This window comes from Polypterus senegalus, chromosome 9 (assembly GCF_016835505.1).
Source record: "Polypterus senegalus isolate Bchr_013 chromosome 9, ASM1683550v1, whole genome shotgun sequence".
Taxonomy (NCBI): Eukaryota; Metazoa; Chordata; class Cladistia; order Polypteriformes; family Polypteridae; genus Polypterus; species Polypterus senegalus.
The window spans coordinates 84988507-85005501 of NC_053162.1; the positions used below are offsets into that span (position 1 = coordinate 84988507).

Below are 16995 nucleotides of genomic sequence, written 5' to 3' on the forward strand. Positions count from 1 at the left end.
ACCTGGATCACTTCCGGTGGGGCATAAAAGGGCCTGCCTCCCAGCAATCGAGGCCAGAGTCGGGAGGAAGAGGACGAGGTTGCCTGGGAGGAGTGGTGGAGCAGGAAAGTGTGGATCTGTGTTTGGCTTCTTTGTGTTTGTGCTTTGGACTGTGTTTGGGCTGTGTGGCACGGGGAAGGCGTGTCACACAGCTGAAGAAAAATAAATATTTGTGAGTGTGAACACGTGCCTCTGCCTATTCTATGCCGGGTCGGGCGCTATAAAGCGCCTTGTTTACAATGTGTATATGTATAGATATGTATATATATATATGTTTATGTGTGTGTGTGTAAATATATATATATATATATATATATATATATATATATATATATATATATATATATATATATATATATATATATATATATATATATATATATATATATATATATATATATATGACAACAACACTCATCACTCACAACAGTGACAAAACAATTACATTGACAATCAGGTTACGTTAATTTCAAAATGTTTCCTTTTCTTTTCATTGCTTCTTTAACACACTACTTCTCCGCTGCGAAGCGCGGGTATTTTGCTAGTATTTTATAATTTTACAATATCTACATCACAGTTTTTTTATTTCATGGCTAATATACTGTACATGTAATTTTATTTCTTATAAAATGCTTTAATATATATTAAACAATACTTTTCAGTTTAAGCCCTTACAAACAGATGTTCACTAATTCTCTAATTTGGTTGTCATTCATTCTAGTAGTTCACTTACCTGCAAATCTTTCTCAATATCAAGATTTTCCCAGTTTTGAAAGGCAGTGGAATAGATTTCCAGAACTTTTGCATGAAACAACATTTCAATGGTTATAAATTCAGACACAAATTTCTAAAAGAAAAAAAAGTAGAAACCTGAAGTGCTAAAGCAACACAAATAAATGCAGAACATAAGTACAAAGTTTGTATGATATATAGTATGTCATAAATATAAATAATAGGACATTGAGATTTGTTGTTGATGATGATGACAATAATAATAGTAATAATAACTTTATTTATATAGCACCTTGTCGTACATTTACATGCAACTCAAAGTGCTTTCCACAGATTAATGAACAAAAGCAAAGATGTATCACATTTACTTGGATTACTATCACTAATTAATACTAAAATAAGCATATAGAGCTTCATTGTGTGGTAGATCATCTCCAGTTATCCAAGCTTAGTAACTACAAATTAATCAACCAAACAAGCTTTACATTCTAATGTAAATTTCTGTAGTTGGGGGTCAGGACTTACCCAATAAACTTATGGTTTAAAAAACTAATGTCTCAGCCATAAAGCTACAATTAAAAGAGCTATAAAACAGAGATGCAACCCTAAAGATCTCAAAGCTGACCTCCAGCAAACCTCACCCACACCATAATGTCCGGGAAATGAGATGAAATGCACCAGAATCCAATGACCACATTGAATGGATTTTAATACCAACTACTGTATGTCAACACGACTTCCACTCTGCAAATACAGGGACAGAATGGCAGGCAGTAGTGGCCCTGCAACCTCATACTCTTGCAGAAGCTGCCAAAAGATACCTCAGGTTCCACAGTTATAAGCTTGTTCTAAATCCACCAAGCAAAGATACAGAGGACTGGCAAATTCCCCATGAACCTTCAAAGGTTTGTGCAAAGATCAAGAGTTGTTCCACTGAAAGGATGGCATTCATTGTGTGCTTCCTGAACATGAGGTTCAGCTATTAGACATAGGTTCTATTCCAGTACCCCACTAGGCTTTGCCAGAAAGGCTGGAGGCTAAATTGATAATTGAAGGACAGCCTCTTGTTGCCGTTTCATAAATAGGGATGACCATGCTGGAAACCTCAAGGCTCAATGCCCAGATTCTGCACAACACTAAAGACATACATTAGCCATGATTCCCCACTAATACCCAATGCTTTCAGTATTTCCAATCAGGACTCATCCAGCCCTGCGGCTTTTTCCATTATGGAGCTTTTTAATCACTGTAGCACCCACAGCCACAGAGATGGGCCCAACTAAATCCAAAGCTTCTGACACTGCCACATCTATTGAGTTTAGACGCTTCCCAAAGTGCTCTCTTTACTTCTCAATGATATCTCCATCAAGATCACTGTTTCCCCATCCTTGCTGAGAACAGCCTAGAAAGCCTAACCTTTCCAAGTCCTCAAAAAGTTTGCCAGAAGCTATTTGAGGCTGTCTTGAAGTCATATTTCATAGCTTCACCAAACTCCATCCACAAATGTGCAACTGTTTCGGCTACTGAAAAAATCCAGTAACAATTCACCACTTAGATTCAGATCAGAAAAGCTGTTACCCTGAATCATACACCTCCAGGTATCTCCATCCATAGGACTACAGAGGCAGCAGATGGTTTCCTTTTGAGTATTGAATCCAATATCTCTAAAAAAGCCAGATACTCTGAAACGTTTTCCTGTTTGAAACTAAGAATTGCATTGTGGCAACCCTCTTATCTACTTGCACTACAATACACTCCAATTATACGGTACCCAGAAGGGTCTTGTGATTAACACAAAACCTGCTTAGGCCCCCTCTCTTGGGGCAACCAACAGACAGACTACCCTTGATTCTGACATTTGGTTCCATAACCAATAATCTGCATATAATTAGCTGGTATTTTTCAACCTTCCAGTCAAGTTCTGGACCCTTTCCTGTCAAAGAAGTTGAGCCCCATATCCCAAAAGCCAGTTTGTATCATCCAAGTCTGGAATGCCTGGGTCTGTCCCACTCTTGCCTGTCATCTGACTCTTGCTCCTTGTCGATTGTAAGCTCACGTGGTGACTCCATGCAGCTCTTTAAGGCTGAGCTCAACAGGCCTGGCACCACAAGAAGGTTCCAATACCCCTGTTCTGGGTAAGGTTCTTATCGATATAATTAGAACATTCCTAAAAGTAAATTATGAATAGAGGCATATGAGAGCATAACCCTCCAGCCCCATTATACGCAAAGGTCACAATTCTAGAAGAAATTTTCCTTATCTTGAGAACACTAATATTCTTCTAAGACAGCAATATCAAATGGAACAACATCCTAATAGGACACCAGTTTCCCCATGTACCAACCTGTGTGGCGTCCGGCTAGGGGTAGAGCCCAGCCGGGACGCCCAGGAGGACCGGAGGAGTGCTTGTACCTCCTCCAGACCGCGAGGGGGCGACTGCCCTGGTTGTATTGGGGGTCACGGGTGGAGGGCTTGGAAGCCCAACCCTGTAGGGGCCCATGGCCACCGCCAGGCGGCGCCCCAGTGCCTGAAGAAACCTGGAACCCAGCACTTCCGCCAGACCAGGAAGTGCTGGGGGGAAGAAGAAAGGGGACACCCGGAGGGCTTCCGGGTGCGCAGCCGGCACTTCCGCCACACTAGGGCGTGTCTGCGGAGGAATGCCGGGAAGCAGCTGGAGCCCATCCGGGTTCCTATATAAGGGGCTGCCTCCCTTCATTCAGTAGCGGAAGTCGGGTGGAAGAAGGACGGAGCTGGAGAGAGGACTGGAGGCGGCCAGAAAGGCAGTTGGATTGTGAGGCTTGGACTTTGGGGGATCGGTGCTGGAGGCACTGGGTTGTGCACTGAACTGTAAATATACATATTGTAAATAAAGGGTGTGTTGGGTGCAACAAACGATGTCCGTCTTTCTGTGTCCGGGTCACGTTCCACACCCGATTCTTTGTAAAATTAAGAAATCTGCTAAAGGGCTGTAATCTTTGCATCTGTACGTTTACACTCTCTAATAATGCTGTTAAAATAATAAATGAAATTAAGTAATACATATATTTGAAGTGTTTTAATCATTAATTATCTACTATATATCTATATAGTTAAAATTAAATTGTTTTCTAATTGAACAACCTAAGTGTATTTGAATATTCAATTTCATTTGGAAAAAGAAAAATTTTTTACCTTGATGTCTGATAGTTTTTGCTTCTGGAAATCATTGATAGTTTCTTCAAGTTGGCGTGTGGTGCGGTTTGAATCAACTGTAGCTTTAAGGACGTTGGATTCAGCCTGGTTTAGAATAATCAGACCATCAAATATAACTACAAACCAAACTTTGTTTATTGTAGCAGATACAAATTCTATATAAACTAATCTGGTCTTGAATGCAAAGATTTGTATTCCTTGGATTAGTGTATTTTATAGGATGAAGTTGTGTTTAATCTGATGTTTGATAATAGGCTAAACTGCAGATTATAAAAAATGGATGAATGCTGAAAAATAATAAATTAAACAGTTCTAGACTCTAACAAACCACCAAGAAAATAAAGTGGGATAGTTTCTCAAGTTATTAACCTCCTTTTCATTAACCTCAGAGTGTGAATTGGGCTTGGAATTCTATATAAATATGGTTAAGCCGAAATCAGACTCGGGGTGACATGTAATGTAATTCTACACTGTTAAGCCTGAATAACACCAGGGACAGTGTTCTTCTGTCATCTAGTGGATAAAATAACATCATGTTGCAAAAAATCATGAATATTTCTATGCATTCTGCCATATTAGTAATTCTATGATAACTCATCGATATTTATGAGTGGGACGGAACTTAACCAAAAACACAATGGCAAAATAAAAGCCATAAAGCAGTTATATAGCACACTGAAGCTGAGCTATTGCTGGAATTGATGTGAATTGGTCATCAGATAATGACATGGACATTGAAACTGACGCATGCTCAGTAGATTCCTATGTGCCACGTTTCACTGATGTTCATATTTGATGTCAGTTTCATACTACTGATGACAATCCTGCACCTCTTTGATGCTCCATTTACACGTAACCTAGGTCTAAAGATGTCTGTTGATCATTATTATCTGGACTATTTACGATTTGTCGATGATACTCTGGACAAGTAAATAGATGCTGAAATGCACCATTATGCTAATCAATGCTAGAAAAGTCACAGTAAACCATTTTCTTGTTGCCGTCACTGGTAGTCTGTTGTTGCAGATGGCATGTGGGTGGTTTTCCGTGACCTGATACTTCATGGTGTAGTGGGTAAACAAGTCCAGAGATGGTATTGTCCATAAACCTGTTGTTGCAGGCACCCATTTTTGGTGAAGTTATGAATGAAATACCTGCATTTCACTAATAATGATGACTATGATTAAGTCCATCACCCACCACAGAAACTGTACAAACTGTGGGATGTGTACAGGGAATCATCAAAAATATGCAGAACCTGCATGAGGTGACATGTGTTTTGACAAAAGTCTCATGGGTTAACAAGGAAAGTCTGTTATGGACACAGTACAGTACATTCCATCCAAATGAGCGTGATTTGGGGTCATGTTATATATGCTGTGCCAAACAAGCTCTGGGTACTTCAAGAACTCAGATGAGACAAGCACGTGGGATGGCAAGTACAGCCAATATGGTGTTGCAACATTATCCGTGCTGTCACTAGCAGACCATTTGATTGACCAAGGTTACTGTATAAAAATGGACAATTTGTATGCCTAACCTCAATCACTTGGGATTTTACTTAAATGGAAAACTGGTGCGTACGGAACTGTATGAGCAAACCATCATGACACCAGTCGCGTGAATGTTCCAAGCTGCACTGTGGTGCAGTGTGGCAAAAGGGCAAAATGACTGTGATCAAGTGGAAGGATAATAAAGACATCTGCCTCCTAAGCACTGTTCACATTACAGAAACTGTCAATGTTTGTGTCGGGGGAAATGTAGAAGTCACTATGTCTTGTGCTATAGTAGGCTACAATAACACAATGAGTCATGTCGATCGTGCAGGTCAGACACTGACATTGTAGCCTGTTGTGTAACAGAGAAAAAATCTCCCTACATCTGTTTGAACCATGTCTTTGTGTGTTGGCGACTGTTACAAAACGTATCACACAAAGCCAGTATACTAAATCTGTATTAGTACGGTAGTGGACACTAGGAATTCCTGTCTGTGATTATGTTGATGTTTTGGGATTTACATGTTTCTGTTACTTATAATAACATTTTTTTTGTTATTGAAAAAAAAAAATCAATGCTTTTGGCATATTCTTTCAGAGTTAAGCATAACTTTAAGGAGATTCATAATGCATCCATTGCTAAATATTTTCCCATGCAAGTGTCTAATTTAGGGATTCGGAAAGCCAGAGAGTATGACATTACATTACACTGTTAAAGTGTTAAGCTTAATTAACCTCCTTAACATTATATTGTTTTCTAAAAAACACATGTGTAAAAAGCATTGCATTTTTTGGCTTTAAAAATGACATTATTATTAAATCTCCTAAATTATTAAATCTTTCTACTGTAAAAAACATGAAAAACATTAAAAATACAAAGTCAGAAGTATAAAAGGTACAAATGATACAAATAATAATAATAGTAATATGAAAAATGATGATGCTGTATATATTGTCAAAAACATGCAAAACATTAAAAGTACAAAGTCAGAAGTAAAAAATATAATAATAATAATAATATGAAATGCATAATAATTATGCTAATGCTGTATATACTGTCAAAATATGCCTTTTGTGTATTAGATCTTTGAAAGGGAAAACGTCTTAGGTGTATGGTCATTTACCTGATACTGGTCAACATAACGGTTTGTCTTAACAACAGTTCTTTCCATCATGTAATCATCAAGAATTAAGTTCAAGCAAATAAGTGGAACTTGGCTGTCAAAGTTCACTTTTATTCCTGGCTGCCCCACAAAATCAAAAAAAGGTGGCACTGGTTTATTTGAAGCAGGGTCAACAGAAACCCAAACGTGATCAAGCATCACTTTCGTATCCATCAGAATGGTTTCCTGTTTCACTGTCCGTTTCAGTTTCACTGCCTAAAGACACATTTGCTTTGTCATTACTGCTGACAGGCTCCTCACATCATTACTCGTATCACTGTCAAAAGCGTGCAACACATGGGCTGCGGTAAAACGTTTCTTGCAAGACGTCATTATGAGGCTTAGAGAAGATGTGTCTACACTGTTGCGTGGGTAACATTTGGGCCAGACGTTTATGTAAGACATGCCTGTACCATTGCCTGAGTAACACTCGGAACTAACGCTGTTAGCACTTTTACAGCCAGAGTAGTCCTTGGGGCTTACACTTATGCAAGACATGTGTATACAATTGCCCGAGTTACATTTGGGACTAACACTTTTAGCATTGTTTTCACAAACGGAGTGATACTCAGGTCTAACATTAAGGATGTTTGAAGGTTATTCTTTTGAATAATTCCTACTACCTTCCATCTGTTCATTTTCTGAGCATACAGGCTCATTGAGAGCAAGAACATATTCTGGCAGTATCGGGGCAGCCCTGAGTGAAAAACTAAATCACACTGGGCCACTTAATTATTAAAATTTATTTTAATGTAGGCACATTAATGTAATATTTAATAACTTTACCATAAATCTAGCACATGAAGAAGGATACAGGTGCTGTATTTAGGCCACTTACCTGGGACTGCAAAGCAACATGTTAAGGAAAAAGAGAAAATGCATGTTTTAATATATTTTAAATATGAAATAATGCATAACCACTTGCATTATAATTTAACAAAAATCAACCGCACAATATAATATTATGTAATAAAATAAACTGGCATTAAAATCACATAATCATATAAATTAATAACAGTTGCTCCCTAAAATTTCACATCTATCTCAATCTACCTGAAGTTCTCTGTTAATGCACCTAATGTATTATTACTGTCTAATCGCATTTTCATTAACTTTTATGAGAGAAGCCATACACACTTCATCATTAGGATTGTATGCTTTACTCAGTTAACAAATTGAGTATTTATAGCTGACAGACATTTATGACACTAACAATATGGGCTGTTAACTGTTCATCCCTTTAACTTACATCACCAACAAAAGCTTTGCACAGTTTAATATGCAGAAATTACTAAAACTCTGTCTGTAGACTATTAATATATTTTAAAACCGTATAACTGACTCAAGCCAAACTTCAAAAATGGTATAAAGAGCCAATTCAATAAAAGATACAATCCCTTGTCTGTCCGACGGGTATTTCTGTCTGAGCTTCTCCAGTTTATCCAGTTCTTTGATCTCTCGGTTTCGAACTGAATTGAACTTCTTTATATCTGCCTGGAACATGGAGCAGAAAAGTAATATCCAATTAACTATTTTGTACAGTTCAAGCCTTAATATAACAATTCAGAAAATGCTAATTGCTATTATTGTTACAATATATTGCTTAAATTAGTTGTGCAGAGGATCAAAAGTATGCTGTAAGAATGAACAAAGCTGTAGTTCTATAAACAGCTAACAGTTCAGAGTAATGACACATAAATTGTGGAGTTTTTGAAACACTTTTATAAGGATTATGTGAAAAAAAACTAATGCAGTAATATATTCAATATTATATCCGAAGTGCAACAAATAAAGGGCGTACAACAAAGTCAAACTAATGTAAAATAAAGAATACCAGATAATATGCTGCAAATATAATTAAAAACAAGTTTATAACTCCAAATGTACCTTTTTATGTTTGATAATATCTCCGTAAGTTTTAAGAGGTCTGACAACTCTGGTTTCTAATCTCTCCACCTGAAAACAAAAAGACGTGTATCAAAAAATGATATTTTAGAACAAAATACAGTGAAATTCTTACTTGTATGCGGGGCCGGCACCACCATTAAGGCAAATTAGACATTAGCTTAGTGTGCAGAACATACGTAGGGCGAAAACCCAGCCACACAGGTTAGCTACCGAATAGTCAGTTGGTGTGCTAATAAGCTTGGCCTATGGCACAAAATAACTTAGTACTGGCACTGCTTGCATGTCAGATGAACATGCAACATGTCACCCCTCTCCTGGAACCATGATCAAGGGAAATTTATTAAAAAACAAAACCTCAATGTACTTCATAAAAAACACATCTTATTTAATTTATGTATGTCATGTTGGCTGTCATATCAATAAGACAACAATAGACTACTTGAATTTAGGATTGATGGTTTTGTTGTTATCTAAGAGAGGTATAAACTGCTTTTTTTTCTTATTTTTAAAAAGTAAACCAAGTGAGACAGAGGGACTACTAAATTCAACAGAACTGAGCTTTGCTGACACGTTTAAGGCTACTGCCATTACCAACCACTCTTTAGTTTTGCAACACAAGGCTCACTGTTACCTTTGCATGCATATAATCTTGTATCTTTGCTAAATCTTCAGCAAAATTCTTCAAGCCTGTTCTGAGCTCTGGGTTCTCTGTGTTGGCAAAGTCAATGAGCTGCTTAACTACCGAGTCTCCCTTGTCTCTTAATTTCGCTGTTTTCCGCGTGTAGGAAGCTAACGATACACAGAGCTGTCCCAGGTACTTGTCAGCATTATTGACTGTGCTTTCCATCATTTGCACTTGGCTATCTCTGAAATGGAAAAAAAGAAAGTATAAGAAATGATAAATCATTTATAAAGCTGATTGAGCAGCAGCATCATCATAAGAAGAAAATCCATTTAACTATTTCTTGGGCATGTCTTTTCAGGTTATTTAAAAAGGAATTCTCATTATCATAACTTTATTTAAAATAAGAGCAAACTCACCTTGATATATAATGTGACAGATGGCCAGGGGCCTTGCCTGGTTGGGACGCCATTTTGAGGATAGGACTGGGGGAGAAGACATGTCAACAGCAGACATGAGAGGACAGCCCCCCTGGGTTGCATCGGGGCCACAGGCTTAGAGCTTAGAAGCTCAACCCTGCGGGGGCCCGTAGCCACCAACAGGGGGCACCTGGACACTTCTGGAGCCTTGGTATGCAGCACTTCCGCCACATCCAGAAGTGCTGCCGGAAGTTGATCGGGGAGTAATTGGAGCACTTCTGGGTGCAGGTATAAAAGAGGTCACCTCACTCCACTCGATGAGCCAGAGTCGGGTAGGGGAGGAGGGAGCTTGCGATAAAGGAGTGGAGGCGGCAGTAAAGAAGGAAGGGAAAAGGACTGAGTTATTGGATTGGTAATTTGTGTATTGTGCTGTGTGCTGAAAAGAACAAAATAATATTTGTGTATGTTTTGGACATTGGGTGTGCTGTGTCTGCCTGTAGTCGGGCTGATCTTCCACAATAACCAAAAAATTCAGAAGCCTTCAGACAAGATAGATCACATAGCCACAAACTAAAGATGCAAGTGCTTTTCTGTGTGCACTGTTCAGTAGTGTAATGTAGCACATCCATTCTCTTCCGCTTATCCGAGGTCGGGTAGCGGGGGTAGCAGCTTAAGCAGAGAAGCCCAGACTTCCCTCTCCCCGGCCACTTCTTCCAGCTCTTCCGGGAGAATCCCAAGTCGTTCCCAGGACAGCTGGGAGACATAGTCCCTCCAGCGTGTCCTGGGTCTTCCCCGGGGCCTTCTCCCGGTTGGACGTGCCCGGAACACCTCACCAGGGAGGCGTCCAGGAGGCATCCTGATCAGATGCCCGAGCCACCTCATCTGACTCCTCTCGATGCGGAGGAGCAGCGGCTCTACTCTGAGCCCCTCCCGGATGACTGAGCTTCTCACCCTATCTTTAAGGGAAAGCCCAGACACCCTGCAGAGGAAACTCATTTCAGCCGCTTGTATTCGCAATCCCATAGCTCATGATGATAGGTGAGGGTAGGAACGTAGATTGACTGGTAAATTGAGAGCTTTGCCTTACGGCTCAGCTCTTTTTTCACCACGACAGACCGATGCAGAGCCCGCATCATTGCGGATGCTGCACCGATCCGCCTGTCAATCTCACGATCCATTCTTCCCTCACTCGTGAACAAGACCCTGAGATACTTAAACTCCTCAACTTGGGGCAGGATCTCGCCCCCAACCCTGAGAGGGCACTCCACCCTTTTCCGGCTGAGAACCATGGTCTCGGATTTGGAGGTGCTGATTCTCATCCCAGCCGCTTCACACTCAGCTGCGAACCGCTCCAGAGAGAGCTGACGATCACGGCCTGATTGAAGCAAACAGGACAACTTCCAATCCAGAGGCACTGTTCCCGATGTCTATGCGATGTTGCAGAGACGTGTCAACCAAGACAGTCCTACAACATCAAGAGCCTTAAGGAACTCCGGGCGTATCTCATCCACCCCCAGGGCCCTGCCACCAAGGAGTTTTTTGACCACCTCGGTGACTTCAGTCCCAGAGATGGGAGAGCCCACCTCAGAGTCCCCAGGCTCTGCTTCCTCATTGGAAGGCATGTTAGTGGGATTGAGGAGGTCTTCGAAGTACTTCCCCCACCGACCCACAACATCCGAAGTCGAGGTCAGCAGCGCACCATCCCCACCATATACGGTGTTGACACTGCACTGCTTCCCTCCTGAGACGCCGGACGGTGGACCAGAATCTCCTCGGCCGTCCGAAAGTCGCTCTCCATGGCCTCTCCAAACTCCTCCCATGCCCGAGTTTTTGCCTCAGCAACAACCTGAAGCCGCATTCCGCTTGGCCTGCTGGTACCTATCAGCTGCCTCTAGAGACCCACGGGACAAAAAGGTCCTATAGGACTCCTTCTTCAGCTTGACGGCATCCCTCACCAACTGGTTTGTGGATTGCCGCCACGACAGGCACCGACCACCTTACGGCCACAGCTCCGTCAGCCGCCTCAACAATAGAGGCACGGAACATGGCCCATTCGTACTCAATGTCCCCCACCTCCCTCGGGACGTGGTTGAAGTTCTGCCGAGGTGGGAGTTGAAGCTACTTCTGACAGGGGACTCTGCCAGCCGTTCCCAGCAGACCCTCACAACACGCTTGGGCCTACCAGGTCTGACCGCATCTTCCCCACCATCGAAGCCAACTCACCACCAGGTGATGATCAGTTGACAGCTCCGCCCCTCTCTTCACCCGAGTGTCCAAGACATATGGCCACAATTCGACGACACAACCACAAAGTCGATCATCTGACTGAGGCCTAGGGTGTCCTGGTGCCAAGTGCACATATGAACACCCTTATGCTTGAACATGGTGTTCGTTATGGACAATCCGTGATGAGCACAGAAGTCCAATAACAAAACACCGCCGGTTCAGATCGGGGCCATTCCTCCCAATCACGCCCTTCCAGGTCTCACTGTCATTGCCGTCATTCAATTGGCATTGAAGTCTCCCAGCAAAACGAGGGAATCCCCAGAAGGTATGCCCTCTAGCACCCTCCAGAGACTCCAAAAGGGTGGATACTCCAAACTGCTGTTCGCGATACGCACAAACAACAGTCAGGACCCTTCCCCACCCAAGGCGGAGGGAGGCCACCCTCGCCCACCGGGGTAAACCCCAATGCACAGGCTCCAAGTCGGGGGGCAATAAGTATGCTCACACCTGCTCAGCGCCTCTCACCGGCAACTCCAGAGTGGTAGAGAGTCCAGCCCCTCTCAAGGAGATTGGTTCCAGAGTCCAAGCTGTGCGTCGAGGCGAGTCCGACTATATCTAGCCGGAACCTCTCAACCTTGCGCACTAGCTCTCTTCCCCTTCAGAGAGGTGACATTCCACGTCCCAAGAGCCAGTTTCTGTAGCCAAGGATCAGACCACCAAGGTCCCCGCCTCTGGCCACCACCCAACTCACACTGCACCTGACCTCCTTGGCCCCTCCCATAGGTGGTGAGCCCATGGGAAGGCGGACCCACGTTACCTCTTCGGCTGTGCCCGCCGAGCCCCATGGGTGCAGGCCCGCCACCAGGCGCCATCGAGCCCCACCTCCAGGCCTGGCTCCAGAGGGGTGCCCCGGTGACCCGCGTCCGGGCAAGGGAAAACGTCGTCCACAGTTTTTATTCTTCATTGGAGGTTTGTTGAACCGCTCTTTGTCTCATCCCTCATCTAGGACCAGTTTGCCCTGGGTGGCCCTACCAGGGGCATAAAGCCCAGGACAACATAGCTCCTAGGATCATTGGGACACACAAACCCCTCCACCACGATAAGGTGACGGTTCAAGGAGGGGTAATGTAGCACAGTCATGTCAAAATGGCAATACGCAATCGCCTTGCTCAAGAGCAGTCATTTTATAAATAAAGTGAAAGACGTCTGTTTATCGTCTGTCACTCTGAGAATGATAAGGCTGAAGGAATTAGAATTAATGTCAGGCAACCCCACATAATTCCTGTTGATTATACTTTGTCTAGTTCAGTGTATATTTGAAATGCTACAATGTAATCTTAAATGGCACTCTTTTGAAATATAGCTTCCTAAAATGCAAAGGGATCAAATGGAAATCTAATATACAGGTAGTGTCTATATAAAGTATTCACCCCCTTGGACAATATTACGTTTAATCATAAAACATTGAATCACAGTAGATTTAATTTGGCTTGTTTTCACACTGATCAACAGATGAAGACTCTTTAATGTCAAAATGAAAACACGCCTCTGCAAAGTGGTCTACAAAATGACAAATATAAAACACAAAATAATTAACCACAGAAGTATTCACCTCTTTCAAGTCAGTGCAGGGCCATCTTAACATGTGGGCACAATGGGCACTGGCCAGGGCCCCAGGAGCACAGGGGCCCACGATGCTTCTGTTTTACTATCAAAACGGGGGCTGCAATGCAGTACTTTGCCCAGGGGCCTATGATGCTGTTAAGATGGCCCTGCGAGTAGATGCGCCATTGCCGGCCATGACAGCCTTGAGTCTTTGTGGACAGGTCTCTGTCAGCTTTACACATCAGGACACTGCCATTCTTCCCATTCTTCTTTGCCAAACTGCTCAAGATCTGTAAGGCTGCATGAGGATCGTAGCCTTTCTCATGTCCAGCCACAAACTCTCAATCGTATTGAGCTCTGGACTCTGATTTGGCCACTCCATAGCACTAATGTTGTTGTTTTTAAGCCATTTCTGTGTATTTTGGCTTTTTGCTTGGGCTCATTACCTTGCTGGAAAACAAATTGTCTCCCAAGGTAAAGGTTTCTTGCAGGGTGCGCCATGTTTTCCTTCAGGATTTTTCCATATTTTGTGACATTTATTGTACCCTCACAAGCCTTCCGGAGAAGCATCGTCACAGCATGATGCTGCCACCACCATGCTTCATGGTGCACATAGTGTCTTTTTTTGATAATGTGCAGCATTCAAGAATTTTGTTTAGTTTGAAGGCCAGAAAGCTCAACTTTGGTCTCATCAGACCACATAACCTTCATTAAGCTGACCTGTATGTGTGTTGTTTTTTGTTTTTTTTAAACAGTGGCCTTCTCTTTGCCAGTCTCTCATAAAGTTGCAACTGGCCATTGTAACTTGTAATTTCTTTAGAGTTATCGTAGTTATCCTGGTGGCCTAATTCAGTAGTCAACTTCTTGCATGAACATTTGGTTTTTGTGGCCAGCCTGTTCTAGATAGGTTTACCTCAGTTTTTTTTTTTTTTTTTAAAGGCCACATTTAATACACATAATAATCAAGGAATATGCCACAAGATGATGAAGAGGCAACACTGCTCCATATTAAGGACTCTGAAGGTCAGGCCCCTGGTGCTCCATGTGTGGAGTTTATATGTGGATCAGCGTAAGTTTACTCCGCTTACCTACAGTCTAAGGACAGGCAGGTTAGGTGGGCTGATGATGCCAAATGGGCCGGTATGTGTGTGTGTTCACCCTGCAAATGGATGGATGGCACCATGTTCTGGGATTTTTCCTGCCTGCGCCCATTGCTGGCTGGGACAGGCTCTGTTGCCCCCTACACTGGATAAGTGGGTCAAGAAAATGGATGGATGCATCAATGAATACTATAATTCATTCTGCCCTAACAACACCCTGTGGACTAGCATATCTCCATCACACATCACACTAGGCCTTGTGACAATTTAAAAAACAAAAAAGTGATACCTTTCTCAGTTATAAAGTAAATAAATAACAGAAAAATTCCGGCTGTCAAATCGTGTTCACAAACACAACCAAATCTTAGGCATACATCTTATAACTTGTTAAAATCAGGGCCGCCTTAACGCATGGGTATGCTGGGCCGTTGCCCAGGGGTCCCATGAGCATAGGGGCCCCATGTTAATCAATGCATGTTGCAACTTACTGAGTGGTTGTGTAGGTAGAGGCCCCAAATGCACTGCTTTGCCCGGGGGTCTATAATGCCGTTAAGACGGCCCTGGTTAAAATAACTACTCATTTTGTCACAACTACAACACACTGGCAAATAATCTTTAAAAAAGCAACATTTCCTGTCATTAAAATATTGTTAATGGTATTTGTGCACTTTTTCAAAATGTCAAAGATTTGAATGTGTTAACTTAGTTAGCATTACTTCATATTGTACATTTATATTATAAACAGTTTACCACATTTGAGATGGGAGGTGATGTAAACATGTAACAGTACTGTTCAGACTCAAATGTGGTTATTTTTATAGTTTGTCTGGGCCCCCAAGTCACAATGTCAAGCTCTAGTGACGGATATTATCTTCTCTCCATCTACTGACTTGTGCTTTTCCATAAACTTTTCGTGGAGTAGCTTGGTGTTTTCTTTTGTCTTAATTATGCAGGTTAGGCCATGAAATTTACTCCTTACAAGCTGAACCTTCCAGATAATGTGCATCTACATTATAGTCTAGAAAGGTGATCTGATTATTTATGTAGTTTATACAAGCAACTGGCTGCTCAGGTGATCATTTAGTTGTGTCATATTAAAGAGGGAGTATGCAGCCAATTATATTGTGTTTTATGTTTGTAATTAATTTAGATCGTTTTTCAGTAATCTGTTTTCACTTTGACATTAAAGTGTCTTTTCTGTTGATCAGTGTCCAACAAAGCCAAGTTATATCCACTGTGATTCAATGTTGTTTAATAAACAAGAAGTGAAAACTTCCAAGGGGTTAAGTTTTGCTGGGAAATGAAAACTCTTGACAGTTGACAGATGCTCTCTTGTTTTATCCTCTGGGACCCAATCCATAAAAGTCCAAATGCATTCTGTTATGTTTACTAATGTTATCTATTTTTAACGTCCGTTGATTACAGTCTTTTCGAACAAATGTGCAAGCTGTAAACATCGTATATACTATTTATTTTATTAAGTTACAACTGAAGAAATGTAAAGAAACTGTCAGATTTGTTAACTTGTTAGGATTAACAGTTTCTTGTCTGTCATAAAAACAACGGTCAGTACACAAAGGGGGCTTCTGACCCCGTAGAGTAGCTTTGTGGAGATATTTTATCCAATATACTTTATTTAAGGTGCGCATTACAAAAGACAATCGCAAGAAACTAACTCATCATAGCGTGACATGCACAATAACGTACTTAATCCCGTTCACGGCAGCGGGGGCCTGGAGGTTATCCTGGCAACGCAGAGCGTCAGTCCGCACCGCAGCAAGATACTCACCTTTGTATAAAATCATTACAATGGGAAAATTACGGAGTCAAAAAAGCAACCCGAACTACAAACTAATGGACCGCGAGAGCCTTGAAAACGCACGCTATAAATTTCCAGTTATTTCACGATGTGTCAACAAACTTGGGTTGAATTTAGTTAAAAAAAGTCACTAACCATTTTAAATGGTACTTCTTGATATATTAGCAGATTTTCGGGCATTAATACTCATAAATTAGGCGAAACTTACCTGGAGAGGACAGAATTCATTTTGGCTGGAGGTTCGCATACAGAAGTGACTACTTGTGCACGGAGGATCTTTCCTTATCAGCACCTGAGAATGGGCGACGCCGAGTTCGCGTTGCTAGGGTAATGTAAACAGTTCAGCTGCTACTCGCCCATTCGCCAGGAGAGCACGGGCCGCCCCGCCCTCGAGATCACAGGAAAAAAGACAGTATCGAAACTCGGGCATGGCAGGGTAAAGGGCAAAGAGAACTGTGGGCATGTGGACATTTTAGGACAAAAAAATTTACTGAACACTTAAACATCACAGTCTAACACCAAGTCATTTGAGCTAGTTGTCCAGTTAGGAAGCATAAACGATTGTGAGTTTGCTTCAACTGCTTTGGTGCAAATGAAAATGACAACAGGTGCACTGCAGAGGCAACAGCAAGACAAACCCCCTAAAAAGAATGACTTTGCAGGTGATGGCCACA

The 16995-nt window shown here is 41.8% G+C and overlaps 1 protein-coding gene across 1 annotated transcript in view; it reads right to left on the bottom strand.

Moving 5' to 3' along the window:
- The window catches only part of LOC120535492 (CBY1-interacting BAR domain-containing protein 2-like), a 36530-nt gene extending 19934 nt beyond the window's left edge, over nucleotides 1–16596 (bottom strand). Inside the window, exons 1-7 of the mRNA XM_039763380.1 lie at nucleotides 16530–16596; nucleotides 9162–9396; nucleotides 8510–8578; nucleotides 8015–8116; nucleotides 7461–7466; nucleotides 3943–4047; nucleotides 773–886 (exon numbers count right to left, since the gene is read on the bottom strand). Coding sequence (XP_039619314.1) covers nucleotides 773–886; nucleotides 3943–4047; nucleotides 7461–7466; nucleotides 8015–8116; nucleotides 8510–8578; nucleotides 9162–9396; nucleotides 16530–16549 — 651 coding nt within the window. The 5' untranslated portion in view covers nucleotides 16550–16596. The remainder of the gene's footprint in view (nucleotides 1–772; nucleotides 887–3942; nucleotides 4048–7460; nucleotides 7467–8014; nucleotides 8117–8509; nucleotides 8579–9161; nucleotides 9397–16529) is intronic.
- Nucleotides 16597–16995: the final 399 nt, after the last annotated feature.